This window comes from Salvelinus namaycush, unplaced genomic scaffold (assembly GCF_016432855.1).
Source record: "Salvelinus namaycush isolate Seneca unplaced genomic scaffold, SaNama_1.0 Scaffold230, whole genome shotgun sequence".
NCBI lineage: Eukaryota > Metazoa > Chordata > Actinopteri > Salmoniformes > Salmonidae > Salvelinus > Salvelinus namaycush.
The window spans coordinates 223450-249652 of NW_024059120.1; the positions used below are offsets into that span (position 1 = coordinate 223450).

Here is a 26203-nt window from a genome sequence, read left to right on the forward strand (position 1 = left end):
TAATAGGTGTATCTATTTACAGGGCATTCGGAAAGTATTCAGACCCCTTCCCTTTTCCCACATTTTGTTTACGTTACAGCCTTGTTCTAAAATTGACGAGGAAAAAAAGTAATTGAATCTACACACAAAAGCCCATAATGACAGAGCGAAAACAGGTGTTTACAAATGTATTAAAAATAAAAAACATACATACCTTATTTACATAAGTATAGAGACCCTTTACCTTGAGACTCCAAATTGAGCTCAGGTGCATCCTGTTTCCATTGATCATCCTTGCTGTTTCTACAACTTGATTGGAGTCCACCTGTGGTGAATTGATTGGACATTATTTGGAATGGCCATGAGGTCGAAGGAATTGTCCATAGTGCTTCTTAAATGGAAGAAGTTTGGAACCACCAATACTCTTCCTAGAGCTGGCCGCCTGGCCAAACCAAGCAATTGGAGAGAAGGGCCTTGGTCAGGGAGGTGACCAAGAACCCGATGGTCATTCTGACAGAGCTCCAGAGTTCCTCTGTGGAAATGGGTGAAACTTCCAGAAGGACAACCATCTCTGCAGCACTCCACCAATCAGGCCTTTATGGTAGTGCCCAGACAGAAGCCACTCCTCAGTAAAAGGCACATGACAGCCCGCTTGGAATTTGCCAAAAGGTACCTAAAGGGGACTTGGACCATGAGAAACAAGATTCTCTAGTCTGATGAAACCAAGATTGAACTATTTGGCCTGAATGCCAGTCGGGATCGAGGGAAAGAAGAACGGCGCAAAGTCCAGAGAGATCCTTGATGAAAACCTGCTCCAGAGCGCTCAGGACCTCAGACTGGGGCGAAGGTCCCGCTTCCAACAGGACCACGACCCTCAGTACACAGCCAAGACAATGCAGGAGTGGCTTCAGGACAAGTCTCACTGTCCTTGAGTGGCCCAGCAAGAGACCGGACTTGAACGCGAAAGAACATCTCTGGAGAGACCTGAAAATAGCTGTGCAGCAGCGCCCCCAAATACAGGTGTGCCAAGCTTGTGGCGTCATACAAAGGAGACTTGAGGCTGTAATCGCTGCTAAAGGGTCTGAATACTTATGTAAATGTGATATTTCATTTTTTGGATTTGTAATAAATTAGCAAAAAATTCTAAACCTCTTTTTTCTTTGTCATTATGGGGTATTGTGTGTAGATTGATTAAAAAAAATGTAATCCATTATAGAATTAAGTCTGTAACGTAACAAAATGTAGAAAGGTCAAGGGCTGAACTTTCCTAATGCTTTGTATGTACAGCAGTAGTTAAATAGGATTGTCCTTGACTATATACTGTATTTACATATGAAATTTAAAGCATTCGGTAAATATTATTGAATTCACCAGTGTTCCATGTCTATGTACAGCAGCTCTAAGGTGCAGGGAAACCGGGTGGTAGCTGGCTAGTGACTTCAGGGTACTGGGTGGAGGCCAACTTGTGATGGCTATTTAACAGTATGATGGTCTTGAGATAGGTTAACAAAAGGACTTGATTCCTGTACATTACCACAATCACACCGGGCTCATTCTTCCCGGAGAGTTTTTTTATTCCTGTCTGCACGATGTACCGAGAATCCAGTTGCAGAGGGTGTTTAGTCCAAGGGTCCTTAGCTTAGTGATGAGCTTTCAGGGCACTATGGTGTTGAACGCTGAGCTGTAGTCAATGAACAACATTCTCACACTGCCCTTTCCCACCTGGAAAAAAAGGAACACCAACGTGAGAATGCTGTTCATTGACTACAGCTCATTGTTTAACACCATAGTGCCCATAAAGCTCATCACAAAGCTAAGGACTCTGGACTAAACACCTCCCTCTGCAACTGGATCCTGGATTTCCTGACGTGCCGCCCCCAGGTGGTAAGGGTAGGCAACAACACATCTGCCATGCTGATCCTCAGCACTGGGGCCCCTCAGGGGTGTGTGCTTAGTCCCCTCCTGTACTCCCTGTTCACCCACGACTGCGTGGCCAAACATGACTCCAACACCATTACGTTTGCTGACACAACAGTGGTAGGCCTGATCATCGATAATGATGAGACAGCCTTTAGGGAGGAGGTCAGAGACCTGGCAGTGTGGTGCCAGGACAACAACCTCTCCCTCTATGTCTTCAAGCTTCCAGTCTGTTTTTCAAACTCAATCAGCATGACAGAGTGATCTCCAGCCTTGTCCTCGTCAACACTCACACCTGTGTTAACGAGTGAATCACTGACATGATGTCAGCTGGTCCTTTTGTGGCAGGGCTGAAATGCAGTGGAAATGTTTTTGGGGGATTCAGTTCATTTGCATGGCAAAGAGGGACTTTGCAATTAATTGCAATTCATCTGATCACTCTTCATAACATTCTGGACTATATGCAAATTGCCATCATACAAACTGAGGCAGCAGACCTTGTGAAAATGTATATTTGTGTCATTCTCAAAACTTGGCCACGACTGTACTAGTGCATGTGACAATCTTAACTTCTCTAGGATATGTGGGACGCTAAAGTCCCACTTGGCCAAAAGCCAGTAAAAATGCAGAGCGCAAAAATTCAAATAAATTACTATAAAAATCTAACTTTCATTAAATCACACATGAAAGATACCAAATTAAAGCTACACTATTTGTGAACCCAGCCAACATGTCAGACTTCAAAAAGGCTTTTCTGCGAAAGCAAACAATGCTACTTTCTGAGGATAGCAACAGAGTAAACAAAGAGAGGCATATTTCAACCCTGGAGGCGCGACACAATACGCAGAAATAAAAATATAATTCATGCATTACCTTTGACGAGCTTCTGTTGTTGGCACTCCAATATGTCCCATAAACATCACAAATTGTATTTTTGTTCGATTAATTCCGTCTATCCAAAATGTCCATTTATTTGGCTCGTTTGATACAGGAAAAACACCGGTTCCAAATTGCGAAACGTGACTACAAAATATCTCAAAAGTTACCTGTAAACTTTGCCAAAACATTTCAAACTACTTTTGTAATACAACTTTAGGTATTTTTTTACGTAAATAATCGATAAAATTAAATACGGGATCTGTGTTCAATACAGGATTAAAACAAACTGTAGCTAGCCTTATGGTCATGCGCCTCTAACAAACAAGACACTTCCAGTGACTCTAGTTCAAGATGGCCGTACTTCTTCATTACACAAAGGATAAAACCTCAACCAATTTCTAAAGACTGTTGACATCCAGTGGAAGCGGTAGGAACTGCAAGAAGGTTAATTAGAAATCTGGATTCCCAATGAAAATCCATTGAAGAGAGTGACTTCCAAAAAAAATAAAATCTGAATGGTTTGTCCTCGGGGTTTTGCCTGCTAAATAAGTTCTGTTATACTCACAGACATGATTCAAACAGTTTTAGAAACTTCAGAGTGTTTTCTATCCAAATATATTAACAAAATGCATATCTTATCTTCTGGGGATGAGTAGCTGGCAGTTGAATTTGGGTATGCTTTTCATCCAAACGTGAAAATGCTGCCCCCTATCCTAGAGAAGTTAATGGTTGAATGACTGATCTCTTGCATGTCATCATTCACAAACTTGATGCTCTTAAAATGACTTTGTTGAATTCTCAATGTAATACATTTCAACAGTAGTGCTTTTACACAATATTACAAACGTAATGTTACGTAAATGACTTTGTTGAATTCTCAATGTAATACATTTCAACAGTAGTGCTTTTACACAATATTACAAACGTAATGTTACGTAAATGACTTTGTTGAATTCTCAATGTAATACATTTCAACAGTAGTGCTTTTACACAATATTACAAACGTAATGTTACGTAAATGACTTTGTAATTTCAATGATAGGTTTTTGTCAACATTTTCGCTTTTATAATAAATGTCTTTACAGGGTTGAATATTAGTTTTTTAGAGCGCAACATGAGCTTCAAAAGCAGCTAGATTTCATAGTCCCAATATTTTATATCTCAATCAATTAAAACATTTATACCAGTGTACCTATGAAACATAGTTTAGAGCCTCTGATACCGAGAGACTAAGCTAATGCTAAACTCAACATGTGATATCTGTAGAATCTCTTCTGGACTAAAGACTGACTGACCTCTGGATTCACTACTACTGTCAGGGTGAAAGGTTAAGGTGTGTAATGTTCTGTTGTATTATCCAGGTTGTCCAGACGTTGGAGGACCACCACCAGGAGGTGCTGTCCCTCTACAGGGACTTTGGTTTCTGCGGGCTGATCGCCCAGGACTCAGAGTTTGCCCTCTGCAACGTGCCCGCCTACTTCTCCTCGCATGCCCTCAAACTGTCCTGGAACGGCAAGAACCTGACTACCCACCAGTACCTGCTCTCTGAAGCTGCCAGACAGCTGGGTCTGAAGACACAACACCTGCCCTGCTTCACTGCACTGCTGGGTAGGTATCCAATTAACCAAAACTTGAAGCCTGAGGAAGTCCATGGAAGAAAAATAGCTACATAGGTGTGGTAACCCGCTGTAAATCAGTGACACGTCAAACTAATCAAATGCCTTGCTTGGGCAGAACTCCAGAGGGGCTCATCAGTTTATTATAGTAGATATTGCAGGAGGATAGCTAGGAAATCGCAGATTTTAAGCCCCTTCAAAATATGCTGATCGACGTATGCTGAATGTGTGTATAGAACACACTGCTGGATTAACACAATGTGGTTTTTCCTCAAGGTTTTCAATTGTTCTTCAATGTTACAAATTAGCATACGGAAAAACTCAATGCAAAATGTGTCCGGTCTAAAAACAGTGACGAACATAGCACGCAGCACCAACGGGCATGTGGGGGGAGAGTAGGGCTGTTAAAGTGACCATATTACCTCCACACCGGTGGTCACGAGTCATGACTAGTCAAATTCCACGTGAACATTTAGTCACTGTAATTAGGCTTCTCCAAGCTCTGATGCTGCTGATGGTCATTAGTAGTCTACCAAACCTTCTAACTGCCTGGTACTCAGCACTCTGTTGTCCCTCTAATCACTCTGACATCAATACAAATGTAATTTAAAATCTAATCAAACACTTCATGAGAGCCCATGAGCTCATGTTGGGCAATATTTCAATAAGTGATGGCCTCTATTAAAAAAGAGGAGGTTCCCATCAGCTTTCTACAGACTAGACCTACTATATTTATTTCTAAACTTGCCTAATAACTTATTGCGGATCAGTGGGACGCTAGCGTCCCAATTCGAATACTTCCGGTGAAATTGCAGAGCGCCAAATTAAATTACTATAAATATTAAACTTTCATGAAATCACAAGTGCAATACATCAAAATAAAGCTTAACTTGTTGTTAATCCAGCCGCCTTGTCAAAAAGGCTTTACGGCGAAAGCAAACCATGCGATTATCTGAGGACAGCGCCCAGCACACAAATGCAAAACAAATAATCTTCAACCAGGGAGTTGCGACACGAACGTCAGAAATAGCGATATAGTAAATGCCTTACCTTTGAAGATCTTCTGTTGGCACTCCAAAAGGTCCCAGTTACATCACAATGGTCTTTTTGTTCGATAATGTCCTTCTTTATAGCCATAAAAACTCGGTTTAGCTGGCGCGCTTCAGTCAATAATCCACTCGGTTTCCCTCCTTCAAAATGCATACAAAATGAATTTCAAACGTTACCAATAAACTTATCCAAACAAGTCAATCAACGTTTATAATCAAACCTTAGGTACCCTAATACGCAAATAAACAATACAATTTAAGACGGAGAATCGTTATTGTCTTTACCGCAGAAAAATACCAAAACACGCTCTCTTCCACGCGCTTGGAAACACTACAACCAAAATGGTGGCCACCTAGAAAAACTACAATTTCAGGCTCATTTTTCCAAAAACCAGCCTGAAACTCTTTCTAAAGACTGTTGACATCTAGTGGAAGCCCTAGGAACTGCAATATGGGAGGATTTCGCCCTATTATAAAAGTGCCAACCATTGAAATCAGTGGTAGGATGAAAATATTTTTTGTGGGGGATGGTTTGTCCTCTGGGTTTCGCCTGCCATTTCAGTTCTGTTATACTCATAGACATTATCACCAATTATATACATATCCTAGCTTCTGGGCCTGAGTAGCAGGCAGTTTACTTTGGGCACGCTTTTCATCCGGACGTCAAAATACCGCCCCCTATCCCAAAGAAGTTAAGCACATTGCTTCTCTTTACAACAGGATGGCATGAAAATGAACCACGGGAATAGTGTCCTCCATTTGCTATTTAAGTGCGGAGATGACATGTTTTTCCGCTGCCTCTGTTTTGATACAGGTGCAGAATAATGGTCCATTCTAAATCAAAATGAATTTCACACTTACATTATTTAGTATATGTAAAGACCAGATTAAATCAAGAATAGTCTGATGGGTGACAGTATTAGTCACTTGTGAATGATGCCCAGCATAAGGGAAGAAACAGCGCATGCCTTTCATTTGTGACTTTTTCAAATCATAGTCGCACACCTCATGTATCCTAGCCCATATCAATCAATCAATCAATCAATCAAGTTTATTTTATATAGCCCTTCGTGCATCAGCTAATATCTCGGAAGTGCTGTACAGAAACCCAGCCTAAAACCCCAAACAGCAAGCAATGCAGGTGTAGAAGCACCCATATGCCTATATGTTTTAATAAGGTTAGTATCACACCTCATGTAGCCTAGCCCATAGTCCTATATGTTTTAATAAGGTTAGTATCACACCTCATGTAGCCTAGCCCATAGTCCTATATGTTTTAATAAGGTTAGTACCACACCTCATGTAGCCTAGCCCATAGTCCTATATGTTTTAATAAGGTTAGTATCACACCTCATGTAGCCTAGTCCATAGGTTTTAATAAGGTTAGTATCACACCTCATGTAGCCTAGCCCATAGTCCTATATGTTTTAATAAGGTTAGTATCACACCTCATGTAGCCTAGCCCATAGCCCTATATGTTTTAATAAGGTTAGTATCACACCTCATGTAGCCTAGCCCATAGGCCTATATGTTTTAATAAGGTTAGTATCACACCTCATGTAGCCTAGCCCATAGGCCTATATGTTTTAATAAGGTTAGTATCACACCTCATGTAGCCTAGTCCTATATGTTTTAATAAGGTTAGTATCACACCTCATGTAGCCTAGCCCATAGTCCTATATGTTTTAATAAGGTTAGTATCACACCTCATGTAGCCTAGCCCATAGTCCTATATGTTTTAATAAGGTTAGTATCACACCTCATGTAGCCCAGCCCATAGTCCTATATGTTTTAATAAGGTTAGTATCACACCTCATGTAGCCTAGCCCATAGGCCTATATGTTTTAATAAGGTTAGTATCACACCTCATGTAGCCTAGCCCATAGTCCTATATGTTTTAATAAGGTTAGTATCACACCTCATGTAGCCTAGCCCATAGTCCTATATGTTTTAATAAGGTTAGTATCACACCTCATGTAGCCTAGCCCATAGCCCTATATGTTTTAATAAGGTTAGTATCACACCTCATGTAGCCTAGCCCATAGGCCTATATGTTTTAATAAGGTTAGTATCACACCTCATGTAGCCTAGCCCATAGGCCTATATGTTTTAATAAGGTTAGTATCACACCTCATGTAGCCTAGTCCTATATGTTTTAATAAGGTTAGTATCACACCTCATGTAGCCTAGCCCATAGTCCTATATGTTTTAATAAGGTTAGTATCACACCTCATGTAGCCTAGCCCATAGTCCTATATGTTTTAATAAGGTTAGTATCACACCTCATGTAGCCTAGTCCATAGTCCTATATGTTTTAATAAGGTTAGTATCACACCTCATGTAGCCCAGCCCATAGTCCTATATGTTTTAATAAGGTTAGTATCACACCTCATGTAGCCTAGCCCATAGTCCTATATGTTTTAATAAGGTTAGTATCACACCTCATGTAGCCTAGCCCATAGTCCTATATGTTTTAATAAGGTTAGCATCACACCTCATGTAGCCTAGCCCATAGTCCTATATGTTTTAATAAGGTTAGTATCACACCTCATGTAGCCTAGCCCATAGTCCTATATGTTTTAATAAGGTTAGTATCACACCTCATGTAGCCTAGCCCATAGGCCTATATGTTTTAATAAGGTTAGTATCACACCTCATGTAGCCTAGTCCTATATGTTTTAATAAGGTTAGTATCCCACCTCATGTAGCCTAGCCCATAGTCCTATATGTTTTAATAAGGTTAGTATCACACCTCATGTAGCCTAGCCCATAGTCCTATATGTTTTAATAAGGTTAGTATCACACCTCATGTAGCCTAGCCCATAGTCCTATATGTTTTAATAAGGTTAGTATCACACCTCATGTAGCCCAGCCCATAGTCCTATATGTTTTAATAAGGTTAGTATCACACCTCATGTAGCCTAGCCCATAGTCCTATATGTTTTGGTAAGGTTAGTATCACACCTCATGTAGCCCAGCCCATATAAAGTGACCAAATAACTTCTTATATTTAAGCACATTAATCCGCTTTACAAGGGGTGTAGAGCCTAACTGGCATATGTAAGCAGCGCGTGAGTTTCCAGTTTGGGGAAGATAATTTTCAGCATAAAAATGCACCTTTATAATAAAAGCATTATATGCATAATTGCATTTCCGGTCACTTTTGATAGTGGTGTTTTCCACTAATGGAACATTTTCGCCTATCCTACTGCCGTGTGCGTATTGCTGCGCTTATAATGTGAAGAAATCGCCTAATAGTTGATCAACATTTTAAGCTGAACGTTCTGATCTGTTGTCAGGCTTATTGCTTAAAACAGGTTTTTTGATGCAAGTAGTTGGGATCTATCGCATCCCACAACGGTCCCAGACTAGGTTTGGAATAAATATTTCACAGAATAGAATAGGTCGACTTTTGATACTATGGGGGATAGTAGATTGACATAGACTAGTGCTTTTGCTGTTCGTTGGGCCTACTCATCTTGTTGGCTGACGAAGTAAATGTGGCCAGATCTTCAAATATGCACCTCCAGAAATGGATAAGCGCGCACAGTTGAGTTCCCGATGTCTGTCTTCACTTGTAGCCTGTGAGAAAGACCCGATCACTTGGAGAGCCTTGTCAGTGAGAGGCGCTTCGGAGCGACCAGCCGGGAGAAGGGAATTATAATATATTCAGCCCAAGGGAATGGATTTTTTTTAGGGGGCATTATGGCCAACCAAAGGGGATGCAGACAGGAAATTCAAGGCTTTATCAAATTGTGAATGAGAGTGATAGTGTGTACAGCCTGCACAAAGAAGCTAATCAGAGCTCATGCCTTTCATGCGACTTTTTTCAAATCCTCATTAGTCGCATGATGCAGCCTTAGAATATATAAAAAATTAAAACATAGGCCAATGTTTATCACAACTAAAGTTAAATAAGTAACTCTATATTAATCATATAGGAGTACCAGTTTCTTTGTTAACCGCTCAACACAGAATAGCCGCATGTGAAGACTCCCTCAAATCACTTGGAGAAAATATCCTTTATTTTATTCAGCTTTGTTCAATTGTATTACTATATACTATAAAATAATGTCACGGAAATCTAACCAAATCTATTCTGCTAAATGAACTAGTGTAGCCCACAAACATATGGCATAGCCAGATCAGGGCATAACATGAGGACAACTCAGAATACGCTATTCTGTTCTTCTGAACATTCCACATTTTCTGTCTAAAATAAATAATGGATTTATTGTAGGATATATTACATGGATTTATTGTGGCGGTGTAGGATATATTACATGGATTTATTGTGGCGGTGTAGGATATATTACATGGATTTTTTGTTGCGGTGTAGGATATATTACATGGATTTATTGTGGCGGTGTAGGATATATTACATGGATTTATTGTGGCGGTGTAGGATATATTACATGGATTTATTGTGGCGGTGTAGGATATATAACATGGATTTATTGTGGCGGTGTAGGATATATTACATGGATTTATTGTGGCGGTGTAGGATATATTACATGGATTTATTGTGGCGGTGTAGGATATATTACATGCATTTATTGTGGCGGTGTAGGATATATTACATGGATTTATTGTGGCGGTGTAGGATATATTACATGGATTTATTGTGGCGGTGTAGGATATATTACATGGATTTATTGTGGCGGTGTAGGATATATTACATGGATTTATTGTGGCGGTGTAGGATATATTACATGGATTTATTGTGGCGGTGTAGGATATATAACATGGATTTATTGTGGCGGTGTAGGATATATAACATGGATTTATTGTGGCGGTGTAGGATATATTACATGGATTTATTGTGGCGGTGTAGGATATATTACATGGATTTATTGTGGCGGTGTAGGATATATTACATGGATTTATTGTGGCGGTGTAGGATATATTACATGGATTTATTGTGGCGGTGTAGGATATATTACATGGATTTATTGTGGCGGTGTAGGATATATTACATGGATTTATTGTGGCGGTGTAGGATATATTACATGGATTTATTGTGGCGGTGTAGGATATATTACATGGATTTATTGTGGCGGTGTAGGATATATAACATGGATTTATTGTGGCGGTGTAGGATATATTACATGGATTTATTGTGGCGGTGTAGGATATATTACATGGATTTATTGTGGCGGTGTAGGATATATTACATGGATTTATTGTGGTGGTGTAGGATATATTACATGGATTTATTGTGGTGGTGTAGGATATATTACATGGATTTATTTGACTTTTTAAAATGTGAATGTTCCAAAAGTCTGCATTAGTGACTTGTAGGCTGGAAGCCAGGAGATGCTAAATGTGTTTCGTAGTTAACTGTCAATTGCCGTGAGATCGGCAGTTATTTGCTTGACAATCACCGGCTGACAAAATGTCATGACCGCCACAGCCCTAGGGGAGGGTTCTTGAAAAGTAACATTCAATCAAAATGTCCCAGCGGACCATTCAAATTGTTTTAGCTATTACAAAATTGTCCAGACCTCCCAACTGAACCACTTGGAGGTATGTCTACTAGAGGTCGACCGATTATGATTTTTCAACACCGATACCGATTATTGGAGGACAAAAAAAGCCGATGCCGATTTATTCGAAAAAAAATGTTATATATATATATATATATATATCATACACACACACATTTTTGTAATAATGACAATTGCAACAATACTGAATGAACACTTTTATTTTAACTTAATATAATACATAAATACACACACACATACTCACACAGCTCTGAAGTGACAATGATACTGAAGAGTCTGCTTAGGAGACAAATACTCTCAACTGTTTGAATAAAAATAGAGTTTAAGTTACCTGTGATGAATGTTCAAAACAAAAACTTTAATTTCTATATGCAGGAAATCCTATTTTAATAATGGGCATGGTAAGAATTGACAACCAAAGTGCGAGTCATAATTCCCATGACACCTTCTAGCAAAATCTGAAAAGCGGTTTCTTCATTTTTTCCATAGGATATTTTTAGATTCACTATAAATAAGGTCTGTGTTTCGTGTAGGCTTACACCACCGTGCCAATTTTATAACTGTGTAGATATCCATAGGACAAGGTAACTCTGATCAATATTGGCTAAATATAAGCGAAGATCATTTTTGTTGTAGAGTGGATTTATGAAAATATGTTGACAAACGTTACCTTATCCTAGTGAGATTTACACGGGTATCAAAACGTTGAGGCGGTTTAAACCTGCACGAAACACAGACCATATTTGAAGTAGATCAAGACATTCTCCATGGAAGACATGAACGGTAAAATAACGAAGGAACCCCTTTCAAGTTCAGCCGCAAGTTATTACAGGAATTATAACGCGTCGACTATTTCTCTCTAAACCATATACCTTTGACTAATCTGGAAACTATCACCTCGAAAATAAAACGTTTATTCCGTTCTGTATTTTATCTAACGGGTGGCATCCATGAGTCTAAATATTCCTGTTACATTGCACAACCTTCAATGTTGTCATAATTATGTACAATTCTGGCAAATTAGTTCGCAAAGAGCCAGGCGGCCCAAACTGTTGCATATACCCTGACTCTGCGTGCAATGAACGCAAGAGAAATGACACAATTTCACCTGGTTAACTTCTTTGGGCTGCAAGCCCGAAGCCGGGCACAATATGACAACAGCCACTTCAAGTGCAGGGCGCGAAATTCAAAATATATTTTTTAGAAATATTTAACTTTCACACATTAACAAGTCCAATACAGCATATGAAAGATAAACATCTTGTGAATCCAGCCAACATGTCCGATTTTTAAAATGTTTTACAGCGAAAACACCACATATATTTATGTTAGCTCACCACCAAATACAAAAAAGGACAGACATTTTTCACAGCACAGGTAGCATGCACCAAGCCAACCTAACTAACCAAGAACCAACCAAACTAACCAAGAAACAACTTCATCAGATGACAGTCTTATAACATGTTATACAATAAATCTATGTTTTGTTCGAAAAATGATTTGCATATTTGAGGTATAAATCAGTTTTACATTGCAGCTACCATCACAGCTACCGTCACAAATAGGACCGAAGCAGCCAGAGTAATTACAGACACCAACGTCAAATACCTAAATACTCATCATAAAACATTTCTGAAAAATACATGGTGTACAGCAAATGAAAGACAGGCATCTTGTGATTCCAGCCAATATTTCCGATTTCTTAAGTGTTTTACAGCGAAAACACAGTATAGCGTTATATTAGCTTACCACAATAGCCAGAAACACAAGCCATTCCCAGCAGCAAAAGTTAGCGATCGTAACAAACCAGCAAAAGATATATAATTTTTGACTAACCTTGATAAGCTTCATCAGATGACAGTCCTATAACATCAGGTTATACATACACTTATGTTTTGTTCGAAAATGTGCATATTTAGAGCTGAAATCAGTGGTTATACATTGTGCTAACGTAGCATATTTTTCCCACAACGTCCGGATATTTTTCTGACACCCACATATTCTGACCAAATAACTATTCATAAACATTACTAAAAAATACATGTTGTATAGGAAATGATAGATACACTAGTTCTTAATGCAATCGCCGTGTTAGAATTCTAAAAATAACTTCATTACGACATCCAGCTTAGTTATAGCGAGAGAGTGCCCAAACTCTGGGCGCAAACTACTAGTACAACATGTTCGACAGATATATGAAATAGCATCATAAAATGAGTCCTACTTTTGATGATCTTTCATCAGAATGTTGTACAAGGGGTCTTTTGTCCAGAACAATCGTTGTTTGGTTTTAGAATGTCCTCTTCTCCAGTCAATTAGCACGGAAAGCTAGCAAAGTGGCGCGAAGCTCTCCTTCCTGAACAAAGGCACACAACGCAACACGCCTAACGTCCCGAATAAATTTCAATAATCTAATAAAACTATATTGAAAAAACATACTTTACGATGATATTGTCACATGTATCAAATAAAATCAAAGCCGGAGATATTAGTCGTCTATAACGACAGCTTATCACACGCTCTCCAGAAAACAGGAAACTGGTGACACGTCATACAAAGAGCTTTTATTCGACCCCAGATCAAGTTATACACTCCATTTCTTCTCTCACTGCCTGTCGACATCTAGTGGAAGACGTATGAAGTGCATGTATTCTAATAAATATCAAGGACATTTATAGGCAGGCCCTAGAACAGAGCATCGATTTCAGATTTTCCACTTCCTGTCAGGAAGTTTGCTGCAAAATTAGTTCTGTTTTACTCACAGATATAATTCAAACGGTTTTAGAAACTAGAGTGTTTTCTATCCAATAGTAATAATAATATGCATATTGTACGAGCAAGAATTGAGTATGAGGCCGATTGAAATGGGCACCTTTTATCCAGGCTACTCAATACTGCCCCTGCAGCCCAAAGAGGTTAATATTGCCTGCTAACCTGGATTTCTTTTAGCTAAATATGCAGGTTTAAAAATATATACTTGTGTATTGATTTTAAGAAAGGCATTGATGTTTATGGTTAAGTACACATTGGAGCAATGACAGTCTTGTTTTTTGTAAGATAAGTTTAATGCTAGCTAGCAACTTACCTTGGCTTACTGCATTCGCTAACAGGCAGGCTCTTCGTGGAGTGCAATGTAATCAGGTGTTAGAGCATTGGACTAGTTAACTGTAAGGTTGCAAGATTGGATCCCCCGAGCTGACAAGGTTAAAAATCTGTCGTTCTGCCCCGTTCCTAGGCCGTCATTGAAAATAAGAATGTGTTCTTAACTGACTTGCCTAGTTAAATAAAGATTAAATAAAGGTGTAAAAAAAAAAGGGGGAGGGGTTTGGCGTGAGAGGCAGGGGGAGGGGTTTGGCGTGAGAGGCAGGTGGAGGGGCTTGGCGTGAGAGGCAGGGGGAGGGGCTTGGCGTGAGAGGCAGGGGGAGGGGCTTGGCGTGAGAGGCAGGGGGAGGGGCTTGGCGTGAGAGGGAGGGGGAGGGGCTTGGCGTGAGAGGCAGGGGGAGGGGCTTGGCGTGAGAGGCAGGGGGAGGGGCTTGGCGTGAGAGGCAGGGGGAGGGGCTTGGCGTGAGAGGCAGGGGGAGGGGCTTGGCGTGAGAGGCAGGGGGAGGGGCTTGGCGTGAGAGGCAGGGGGAGGGGCTTGGCGTGAGAGGCAGGGGGAGGGGCTTGGCGTGAGAGGCAGGGGGAGGGGCTTGGCGTGAGAGGCAGGGGGAGGGGCTTGGCGTGAGAGGCAGGGGGAGGGGCTTGGCGTGAGAGGCAGGGGGAGGGGCTTGGCGTGAGAGGCAGGGGGAGGGGCTTGGCGTGAGAGGCAGGGTGAGGGGCTTGGCGTGAGAGGCAGGGGGAGGGGCTTGGTGTGTGTAAACCGTAGAGGAAGAGGCAAAGATAAATGTGTCCAAAGTAAGGCCAATGTGTTTCTCTGGGTTTATTTTGGACCTCAGCTTGTCGCCTGCCTTCCTGCCTTTGGGACGACTCCTATTGTTATGGCGGAGAAGTGCATCTCATCATTATTTACAGATCTCTGGTGTAAATGGGAAAATGCACAAAGCACGGAGGAGCGAAGGAGATGAGACCAAAAATCAAAACACGAGAACAAGCAAACAAACGTTCATTAAAACCTTTATTCTGGCCGTACAGGCATTTGGAATTTTGCTCAAACACATACAACTGGGCTTTCTCAATCCCTCTTTTTCTCCCCCCCCAATAGGCAACCATATTCTCCCTGATGAGGACCTGGCTGCCTTCCACTGGAGCCTTTTAGGACCAGAACACCCCCTGGCCTCACTCAAGGTATAACCTCTGACCTTTAATCCTGACGATATCTTCTATTTACTTCTAAACCATAACATTAAGCTATACCCCTGCTGTCTGGCCCATCATCTATAACTTCTGACCTCTCGGTGCGTGCCCACTAGTTGGTGCTGCCTCCCTGTGAGGTGGTTATCAAGGCGGTGTCTGACCCCTAACCTCTAACCCTCTAGGTGCGTGCCCACCAGTTGGTGCTGCCTCCCTGTGAGGTGGTTATCAAGGCGGTGTCAGAGTACGTCTCCTCCATTAAAGACCTGGGGAACCTTGACGTTATCGCCAGAGACGTCTTCAAACAGTCACAGGTACACACACACACACACACACACCACTAGTTCTCTCTCTCTCTCTGTTCTCTCTCTCTCTTTCCCTCTATCTGTCCCTCTGTCTCTGTTCTCTCTCTTTCTCTCTGTCCCTCTCTCTCTCTGTCCTCTCTCTTTCTCTCTGTCCCTCTCTCTCTCTCTCTCTCTCTGTTCTCTCTCTCTGTTCTCTCTCTCTCTGTTCTCTCTCTCTCTGTTCTCTCTCTCTCTGTTCTCTCTCTCTCTGTTCTCTCTCTCTCTGTTCTCTCTCTCTCTGTTCTCTCTCTCTCTAATAATTTGATGATGTGTCACTGGCTCTGACCCTTCTAACTACGTAGGTAAATATGTGAATTGCCTGTTGCACAACGTTGGGCGCAGGTGTAACTGCTTCGCCAAGTTCAGAGCATGCGGGGGGGAGACTTGGAGCGTAGTGGTGACATCAGACCGTCTACTTAAGTAGCCAATAGAAAAAAAGTTCATTGATTGGGTTAAGATGAACCGTCACTGCAAAACTAGCAGTCCAAAGGAGACTCATTGTCTACGCCTCCCCCTAAACCCCGCCCTTCATGGGAAAATAATGCCAAAACTCGCAATCGAAAAGACTCAGTGAAAGCAGAGATATGAGTAGCGTAACCAAACGGATGCAATCGTTTTCAAATATTTAAAAAAAATAATTTGTCAGAGTTTTGCTCTCGCTTTTTGGGGTTTTGCTTTTAATGTCTTATTTTTGTTTACAATTCTATACATTTTGCTTCTAATTGTTTGATTTATGATTTCAACATCCAATATTTCATCCGTCCTCAAATATGTTTACATTCTCAACTTTATTTTTCATTTTCATGATTTATTTCATTTTTAATTCAATACATATGGCGTGAAATTGACCGCTGCCTTGTTCATTGACCTGTCAAAGGCGTTGGACACTGTTGATCGTTCTGTTTTGATGAAGAAATGATCAAGAATAGACCTGGGATAATCAGTGGCAGGAAACAGTATGTTGGATCTGATCTTCATCTGGGTCACAACACAGTCTGCTTAAACTAATAACACACACACAATTAAACGTTTTCATGTCTTTATTGAACACACCGTGTAAACATTGCAGGGTGGGAAAAGTATGTGAACCCTTGTATTTAATAACTGGTTGACCCTCCTTTGGCAGCAATAACCTCAACCAAACGTTCTCTGTAGTTGTGAATCAGACCTGCACAACGGTCAGGAGGAACTTTGGACCATTCCTCTTTACAAAACTGTTTCATTTCAGCAATATTTTTAGGATGTCTGGTGTGAACTTCTCTCTTGAGGTCATGCCACTGCATCTCAACTGGGTTGAGGTCAGGACTCTGACTGGGCCACTCCAGAAGGTGTATTTTCTTCTGTTGAAGCTATTCTGTTGTTGATTTACTTCTGTGTTTTGTCTTGTTGTCCAATTGCATCACCCAACTTCTGTTGGGCTTCAATTGGCAGACAGATAGCCTTACATTCTCTTGCAAAATGTCTTGATAAACTTGGGAATTCATTTGACAAGCTGTCCAGGCCCTGAGGCAGCAAAGCAGCCCCAAACCATGATGCTCCCTCCACCAGACTTTACAGTTGGGATGAGGTTTTGATGTTGCTGTGCCTTTTGTTCTCCACACAGTGTTGTGTTCCTTCCAAACAACTCAACTATAGTTTCATCTGTCCACAGAATATTTTGCCAGTAGAGCTGAGGAACATCCAGGTGCACTTTTGTAAACTTCAGACTTGCAGCAATGGTTTTTTGGACAGCAGTGGCTTCTTCCGTGGTGTCCTCCCATGAACACCATTCTTGTTTAGTGTTTTACGTATCGCAGACTCGTCAACAGAGATGTTAGCATGTTCCAGAGATGTCTTTAGCTGACACTCTAGGATTCTTCTTAACCTCATTGAGCGTTCTGCGCTGTGCTCTTGCAGTCATCTTTGCAGGACGGCCAGTCCCAGGGAGAGTAGCAACAGGGCTGAACTTTCTCCGTTTATAGACAATGTGTCTTACCGTGGACTGATGAACATACTTTTGTAACCCTTTCCAGCTTTATGCAAGTCAACAATTATTAATCGTAGGTCTTCTGAGATCTGTTTTGTTCGAGGCGTGGTTCACATCAGGCAATGCGTCTTGTGAATAGGAAACTCACATTTTGTGAGAGGGCAGCTCTAACCAACATCTCCAATCTCTTCTCATTGATTGGACTCCAGGTTAGCTGACCCCTGACTCCAATTAGCTTTTAGAGAAGTTATTAGCCTAGGGGTTCACATACTTTTTCCAACCTACACTGTGAATGTTTAAATGATGTATTCAATATAGACAAGAAAAATACAATAGCTGTGTGGTATTAGACTGTTTGTCTACTGTTGTGACCCAGATGAAGATCAAATCAAATTTTATGACCAGTTTATGCAGAAATCCAGGTAATTCCAAAGGGTTCACTACTGTTTCTTCCACTGTACATCCTGTTTATGGTTTCAGAATTATCTCAGTGACAGAACTCAGGCCATCTTGATAGATGGGGTTAAATCAGAATTATCTTAGTGACAGAACTCAGGCCATCTTGATAGATGGGGTTAAATCAGAATTATCTTAGTGACAGAACTCAGGCCATCTTGATAGATGGGGTTAAATCAGAATTATCTTAGTGACAGAACTCAGGCCATCTTGATAGATGGGGTTAAATCAGAATTATCTTAGTGACAGAACTCAGGCCATCTTGATAGACGGGGTTAAATCTGAATTGATATTCAAAAAGATGTTCCTTAGGGTTCGATTTTGGGTCCACTGTTAATACGTGTAACATTCATCTCTATGCAGATGACACAGTTATGTATTCCTGTGCCACCTCAGTGTTAGGGTTAGGGTCAGTGTTAGGGTTAGGGCTGACCCTCGGTGCCACCTCAGGGTTAGGGTTAGGGCTGACCCTCGGTGCCACCTCAGGGTTAGGGCTGACCCTCGGTGCCACCTCAGGGTTAGGGCTGACCCTCGGTGCCACCTCAGGGTTAGGGCTGACCCTCGGTGCCACCTCAGGGTTAGGGCTGACCCTCGGTGCCACCTCAGGGTTAGGGCTGACCCTCGGTGCCACCTCAGGGTTAGGGCTGACCCTCGGTGCCACCTCAGGGTTAGGGCTGACCCTCGGTGCCACCTCAGGGTTAGGGCTGACCCTCGGTGCCACCTCAGGGTTAGGGCTGACCCTCGGTGCCACCTCAGGGTTAGGGCTGACCCTCGGTGCCACCTCAGGGTTAGGGCTGACCCTCGGTGCCACCTCAGGGTTAGGGCTGACCCTCGGTGCCACCTCAGGGTTAGGGCTGACCCTCGGTGCCACCTCAGGGTTAGGGCTGACCCTCGGTGCCACCTCAGGGTTAGGGCTGACCCTCGGTGCCACCTCAGGGCTAGGGCTGACCCTCGGTGCCACCTCAGGGTTAGGGCTGACCCTCGGTGCCACCTCAGGGTTAGGGTTAGGGCTGACCCTCGGTGCCACCTCAGGGTTAGGGCTGACCCTCGGTGCCACCTCAGGGTTAGGGTTAGGGCTGACCCTCGGTGCCACCTCAGGGTTAGGGCTGACCCTCGGTGCCACCTCAGGGTTAGGGTTAGGGCTGACCCTCGGTGCCACCTCAGGGTTAGGGCTGACCCTCGGTGCCACCTCAGGGTTGGGGCTGACCCTCAGTGCAGAAGGCCATTCGTGAACTTCAGCATGACTTTGATTCAGTTCAGAAATCACTTACAGATCTTAAATTAGTGTAAATACTAAGTAAAACCAAGCTCATGCTGTTCTCTAGGTCATGAAATATTGACCCTGAGAACCTGCATATCTGCGCTATAAATGGAGCCCAAATTGAGCTTGTTTCTCAATACAAGTACCTGGGTGTCTGGATTGATGACAAGGTGTCCTTCATAACACAAATAAAACATCTGACTAAGAAGCTAAGATCTAAGATTGTTTCTTCATATTGAAATAACGCGTTCACAGGAATGGATAACACTAGAGATCCCTCCAGTCTCTACAGATTTGGGAAAATGTGTGTTTTTATTGCCTCTGTGTGGAACAGTCTGCAGAGTTCACTGCAGCTAGATGTGCTGGTGCCACTCAGGGATTTAACATTATTGATTGAGGACCTCTATGTAGTTGAATGGGATTGCGTTTGTTAATTGTGTGCTGTTATTAAATGTAAATTGTTTTATTGTGCTGAATTCTATTGTTTTATACACTTATGTTTTAATATTCTATTTTTATTGTAATGTGTACAGGACTCTCTTGTAAAATAGATGTTTCAAGCTCAATGTGGCTCCCTGTTTAAATAAAGGTTAAATAAATATATATTTGTCTCCCTCCTCTAGTCTCGTATGGAGGACAAGGTGCAGCGTTTTAAGAGAGCTGTGGAGTATTTCTCAGCTGCCTCTAAACCCCGCCCACTCTCCATGGGAACCTCCCCCTACCTCTGTGAGTAACCCCGCAATTGGCGAAGGCCGCTGTCCGTCATACAGTATCTCTTGTAGTCAGTGACACAAGCACGATTGGCTAAAGCTTTTTCTTAAATACTTGTTAGACCTGCTAAATTGGACAAGTCATTTATTTCTCTGTCTGTGTGTAGTGCCAGGGTTTGGGCCGGCTCCGTTTGGTGGACCTCCTGGCCACATGGGGGCGATGCAGACTGTAAAGACGCAGGTAGGAGTCACATGTCTCTGATGTAACTAGTTATTAGCTCCTAAGCTTACTGTGTAATGGTGGGGTTCATGTTAGCCTCCACATTTCTGTGATATAGACTCAGCAGTACAGTAGCTGGCTCTCCTCTTGTATTGACTCAGCAGTACAGTAGCTGGCTCTCCTCTTGTATTGACTCAGCAGTACAGTAGCTGGCTCTCCTCTTGTATTGACTCAGCAGTACAGTAGCTGGCTCTCCTCTTGTATTGACTCAGCAGTACAGTAGCTGGCTCTCCTCTTGTATTGACTCAGCAGTACAGTAGCTGGCTCTCCTCTTGTATTGACTCAGCAGTACAGTAGCTGGCTCTCCTCTTGTATTGACTCAGCAGTACAGTAGCTGGCTCCTCTCTTGTATTGACTCAGCAGTACAGTAGCTGGCTCTCCTCTTGTATTGACTCAGCAGTACAGTAGCTGGCTCTCCTCTTGTATTGACTCAGCAGTACAGTAGCTGGCTCTCCTCTTGTATTGACTCAGCAGTACAGTAGCTGGCTCTCCTCTTGTATTGACTCAGCAGTACAGTAGCTGGCTCTCCTCTTGTATTGACTCAGCAGTACAGTAGCTGGCTCCTCTCTTGTATTGACTCAGCAGTACAGTAGCTGGCTCTCCTCTTGTATTGACTCAGCAGTACAGTAGCTGTCTCTCCTCTTGTATTGACTCAGCAGTACAGTAGCTGTCTCTCCTCTTGTATTGACTCAGCAGTACAGTAGCTGTCTCTCCTCTTGTATTGACTCAGCAGTACAGTAGCTGGCTCTCCTCTTGTATTGACTCAGCAGTACAGTAGCTGGCTCTCCTCTTGTATTGACTCAGCAGTACAGTAGCTGGCTCTCCTCTTGTATTGACTCAGCAGTACAGTAGCTGGCTCTCCTCTTGTATTGACTCAGCAGTACAGTAGCTGGCTCTCCTCTTGTATTGACTCAGCAGTACAGTAGCTGTCTCTCGTCTTGTATTGACTCAGCAGTACAGTAGCTGGCTCTCCTCTTGTATTGACTCAGCAGTACAGTAGCTGTCTCTCCTCTTGTATTGACTCAGCAGTACAGTAGCTGGCTCCTCTCTTGTATTGACTCAGCAGTACAGTAGCTGGCTCCTCTCTTGTATTGACTCAGCAGTACAGTAGCTGGCTCCTCTCTTGTATTGACTCAGCAGTACAGTAGCTGGCTCCTCTCTTGTATTGACTCAGCAGTACAGTAGCTGGCTCCTCTCTTGTATTGACTCAGCAGTACAGTAGCTGGCTCTCCTCTTGTATTGACTCAGCAGTACAGTAGCTGGCTCTCCTCTTGTATTGACTCAGCAGTACAGTAGCTGGCTCTCCTCTTGTATTGACTCAGCAGTACAGTAGCTGGCTCTCCTCTTGTATTGACTCAGCAGTACAGTAGCTGGCTCCTCTCTTGTATTGACTCAGCAGTACAGTAGCTGTCTCTCCTCTTGTATTGACTCAGCAGTACAGTAGCTGGCTCTCCTCTTGTATTGACTCAGCAGTACAGTAGCTGGCTCTCCTCTTGTATTGACTCAGCAGTACAGTAGCTGGCTCTCCTCTTGTATTGACTCAGCAGTACAGTAGCTGGCTCTCCTCTTGTATTGACTCAGCAGTACAGTAGCTGGCTCTCCTCTTGTATTGACTCAGCAGTACAGTAGCTGGCTCTCCTCTTGTATTGACTCAGCAGTACAGTAGCTGGCTCCTCTCTTGTATTGACTCAGCAGTACAGTAGCTGGCTCTCCTCTTGTATTGACTCAGCAGTACAGTAGCTGGCTCTCCTCTTGTATTGACTCAGCAGTACAGTAGCTGGCTCTCCTCTTGTATTGACTCAGCAGTACAGTAGCTGGCTCTCCTCTTGTATTGACTCAGCAGTACAGTAGCTGGCTCTCCTCTTGTATTGACTCAGCAGTACAGTAGCTGGCTCCTCTCTTGTATTGACTCAGCAGTACAGTAGCTGGCTCTCCTCTTGTATTGACTCAGCAGTACAGTAGCTGTCTCTCCTCTTGTATTGACTCAGCAGTACAGTAGCTGTCTCTCCTCTTGTATTGACTCAGCAGTACAGTAGCTGTCTCTCCTCTTGTATTGACTCAGCAGTACAGTAGCTGGCTCTCCTCTTGTATTGACTCAGCAGTACAGTAGCTGGCTCTCCTCTTGTATTGACTCAGCAGTACAGTAGCTGGCTCTCCTCTTGTATTGACTCAGCAGTACAGTAGCTGGCTCTCCTCTTGTATTGACTCAGCAGTACAGTAGCTGGCTCTCCTCTTGTATTGACTCAGCAGTACAATAGCTGTCTCTCGTCTTTTATTGACTCAGCAGTACAGTAGCTGGCTCTCCTCTTGTATTGACTCAGCAGTACAGTAGCTGTCTCTCCTCTTGTATTGACTCAGCAGTACAGTAGCTGGCTCCTCTCTTGTATTGACTCAGCAGTACAGTAGCTGGCTCCTCTCTTGTATTGACTCAGCAGTACAGTAGCTGGCTCCTCTCTTGTATTGACTCAGCAGTACAGTAGCTGGCTCCTCTCTTGTATTGACTCAGCAGTACAGTAGCTGGCTCCTCTCTTGTATTGACTCAGCAGTACAGTAGCTGGCTCCTCTCTTGTATTGACTCAGCAGTACAGTAGCTGGCTCCTCTCTTGTATTGACTCAGCAGTACAGTAGCTGGCTCCTCTCTTGTATTGACTCAGCAGTACAGTAGCTGGCTCTCTTCTTGTATTGACTCAGCAGTACAGTAGCTGGCTCTCTTCTTGTATTGACTCAGCAGTACAGTAGCTGGCTCTCCTCTTGTATTGACTCAGCAGTACAGTAGCTGGCTCTCCTCTTGTATTGACTCAGCAGTACAGTAGCTGGCTCTCCTCTTGTATTGACTCAGCAGTACAGTAGCTGGCTCTCCTCTTGTATTGACTCAGCAGTACAGTAGCTGGCTCTCCTCTTGTATTGACTCAGCAGTACAGTAGCTGGCTCTCCTCTTGTATTGACTCAGCAGTACAGTAGCTGGCTCTCCTCTTGTATTGACTCAGCAGTACAGTAGCTGGCTCCTCTCTTGTATTGACTCAGCAGTACAGTAGCTGGCTCCTCTCTTGTATTGACTCAGCAGTACAGTAGCTGGCTCTCCTCTCTTGTATTGACTCAGCAGTACAGTAGCTGGCTCTCCTCTTGTATTGACTCAGCAGTACAGTAGCTGGCTCTCCTCTTGTATTGACTCAGCAGTACAGTAGCTGGCTCTCCTCTTGTATTGACTCAGCAGTACAGTAGCTGGCTCTCCTCTTGTATTGACTCAGCAGTACAGTAGCTGGCTCTCCTCTTGTATTGACTCAGCAGTACAGTAGCTGGCTCTCCTCTTGTATTGACTCAGCAGTACAGTAGCTGGCTCCTCTCTTGTATTGACTCAGCAGTACAGTAGCTGGCTCCTCTCTTGTATTGACTCAGCAGTACAGTAGCTGGCTCCTCTCTTGTATTGACTCAGCAGTACAGTAGCTGGCTCTCCTCTTGTATTGACTCAGCAGTACAGTAGCTGGCTCTCCTCTTGTATTGACTCAGCAGTACAGTAGCTGGCTCTCCTCTTGTATTGACTCAGCAGTACAGTAGCTGGCTCTCCTCTTGTATTGACTCAGCAGTACAGTAGCTGGCTCTCCTCTTGTATTGACTCAGCAGTACAGTAGCTGGCTCTCCTCTTGTATTGACTCAGCAGTACAGTAGCTGGCTCTCCTCTTGTATTGACTCAGCAGTACAGTAGCTGGCTCTCCTCTTGTATTGACTCAGCAGTACAGTAGCTGGCTCTCCTCTTGTATTGACTCAGCAGTACAGTAGCTGGCTCCTCTCTTGTATTGACTCAGCAGTACAGTAGCTGGCTCTCCTCTTGTATTGACTCAGCAGTACAGTAGCTGGCTCTCCTCTTGTATTGACTCAGCAGTACAGTAGCTGGCTCTCCTCTTGTATTGACTCAGCAGTACAGTAGCTGGCTCTCCTCTTGTATTGACTCAGCAGTACTGTAGGTGGCTCCTCTCTTGTATTGACTCAGCAGTACAGTAGGTGGCTCCTCTCTTGTATTGACTCAGCAGTACAGTAGGTGGCTCCTCTCTTGTATTGACTCAGCAGTACAGTAGGTGGCTCCTCTCTTGTATTGACTCAGCAGTACAGTAGGTGGCTCCTCTCTTGTATTGACTCAGCAGTACAGTAGGTGGCTCCTCTCTTGTATTGACTCAGCAGTACAGTAGGTGGCTCCTCTCTTGTATTGACTCAGCAGTACAGTAGGTGGCTCCTCTCTTGTATTGACTCAGCAGTACAGTAGCTGGCTCCTCTCTTGTATTGACTCAGCAGTACAGTAGCTGGCTCCTCTCTTGTATTGACTCAGCAGTACAGTAGCTGGCTCCTCTCTTGTATTGACTCAGCAGTACAGTAGCTGGCTCCTCTCTTGTATTGACTCAGCAGTACAGTAGCTGGCTCCTCTCTTGTATTGACTCAGCAGTACAGTAGCTGGCTCCTCTCTTGTATTGACTCAGCAGTACAGTAGCTGGCTCCTCTCTTGTATTGACTCAGCAGTACAGTAGCTGGCTCCTCTCTTGTATTGACTCAGCAGTACAGTAGCTGGCTCCTCTCTTGTATTGACTCAGCAGTACAGTAGCTGGCTCCTCTCTTGTATTGACTCAGCAGTACAGTAGCTGGCTCTTCTCTTGTATTGACTCAGCAGTACAGTAGCTGGCTCTCCTCTTGTATTGACTCAGCAGTACAGTAGCTGGCTCTCCTCTTGTATTGACTCAGCAGTACAGTAGCTGGCTCTCCTCTTGTATTGACTCAGCAGTACAGTAGCTGGCTCTCCTCTTGTATTGACTCAGCAGTACAGTAGCTGGCTCCTCTCTTGTATTGACTCAGCAGTACAGTAGCTGGCTCTCCTCTCTTGTATTGACTCAGCAGTACAGTAGCTGGCTCTCCTCTCTTGTATTGACTCAGCAGTACAGTAGCTGGCTCCTCTCTTGTATTGACTCAGCAGTACAGTAGCTGGCTCCTCTCTTGTATTGACTCAGCAGTACAGTAGCTGGCTCCTCTCTTGTATTGACTCAGCAGTACAGTAGCTGGCTCCTCTCTTGTATTGACTCAGCAGTACAGTAGCTGGCTCCTCTCTTGTATTGACTCAGCAGTACAGTAGCTGGCTCCTCTCTTGTATTGACTCAGCAGTACAGTAGCTGGCTCCTCTCTTGTATTGACTCAGCAGTACAGTAGCTGGCTCCTCTCTTGTATTGACTCAGCAGTACAGTAGCTGGCTCCTCTCTTGTATTGACTCAGCAGTACAGTAGCTGGCTCCTCTCTTGTATTGACTCAGCAGTACAGTAGCTGGCTCCTCTCTTGTATTGACTCAGCAGTACAGTAGCTGGCTCCTCTCTTGTATTGACTCAGCAGTACAGTAGCTGGCTCCTCTCTTGTATTGACTCAGCAGTACAGTAGCTGGCTCCTCTCTTGTATTGACTCAGCAGTACAGTAGCTGGCTCCTCTCTTGTATTGACTCAGCAGTACAGTAGCTGGCTCTCCTCTCTTGTATTGACTCAGCAGTACAGTAGCTGGCTCTCCTCTCTTGTATTGACCCAGCAGTACAGTAGCTGGCTCCTCTCTTGTATTGACTCAGCAGTACAGTAGCTGGCTCCTCTCTTGTATTGACTCAGCAGTACAGTAGCTGGCTCTCCTCTTGTATTGACTCAGCAGTACAGTAGCTGGCTCTCCTCTTGTATTGACTCAGCAGTACAGTAGCTGGCTCTCCTCTTGTATTGACTCAGCAGTACAGTAGCTGGCTCTCCTCTTGTATTGACTCAGCAGTACAGTAGCTGGCTCTCCTCTTGTATTGACTCAGCAGTACAGTAGCTGGCTCCTCTCTTGTATTGACTCAGCAGTACAGTAGCTGGCTCCTCTCTTGTATTGACTCAGCAGTACAGTAGCTGGCTCCTCTCTTGTATTGACTCAGCAGTACAGTAGCTGGCTCCTCTCTTGTAT

At 43.3% G+C, this 26203-nt stretch overlaps 1 protein-coding gene across 1 annotated transcript in view; it reads left to right on the forward strand.

The window, feature by feature from the left end:
- The window catches only part of fam120c (family with sequence similarity 120C), a 71830-nt gene that overhangs the window by 13663 nt on the left and 31964 nt on the right, over nucleotides 1-26203 (forward strand). The window contains exons 2-6 of the mRNA XM_038984329.1: nucleotides 4137-4383; nucleotides 15149-15231; nucleotides 15423-15551; nucleotides 19888-19990; nucleotides 20142-20215. Of these exons, the coding sequence (XP_038840257.1) occupies nucleotides 4137-4383; nucleotides 15149-15231; nucleotides 15423-15551; nucleotides 19888-19990; nucleotides 20142-20215 (636 nt within the window). The remainder of the gene's footprint in view (nucleotides 1-4136; nucleotides 4384-15148; nucleotides 15232-15422; nucleotides 15552-19887; nucleotides 19991-20141; nucleotides 20216-26203) is intronic.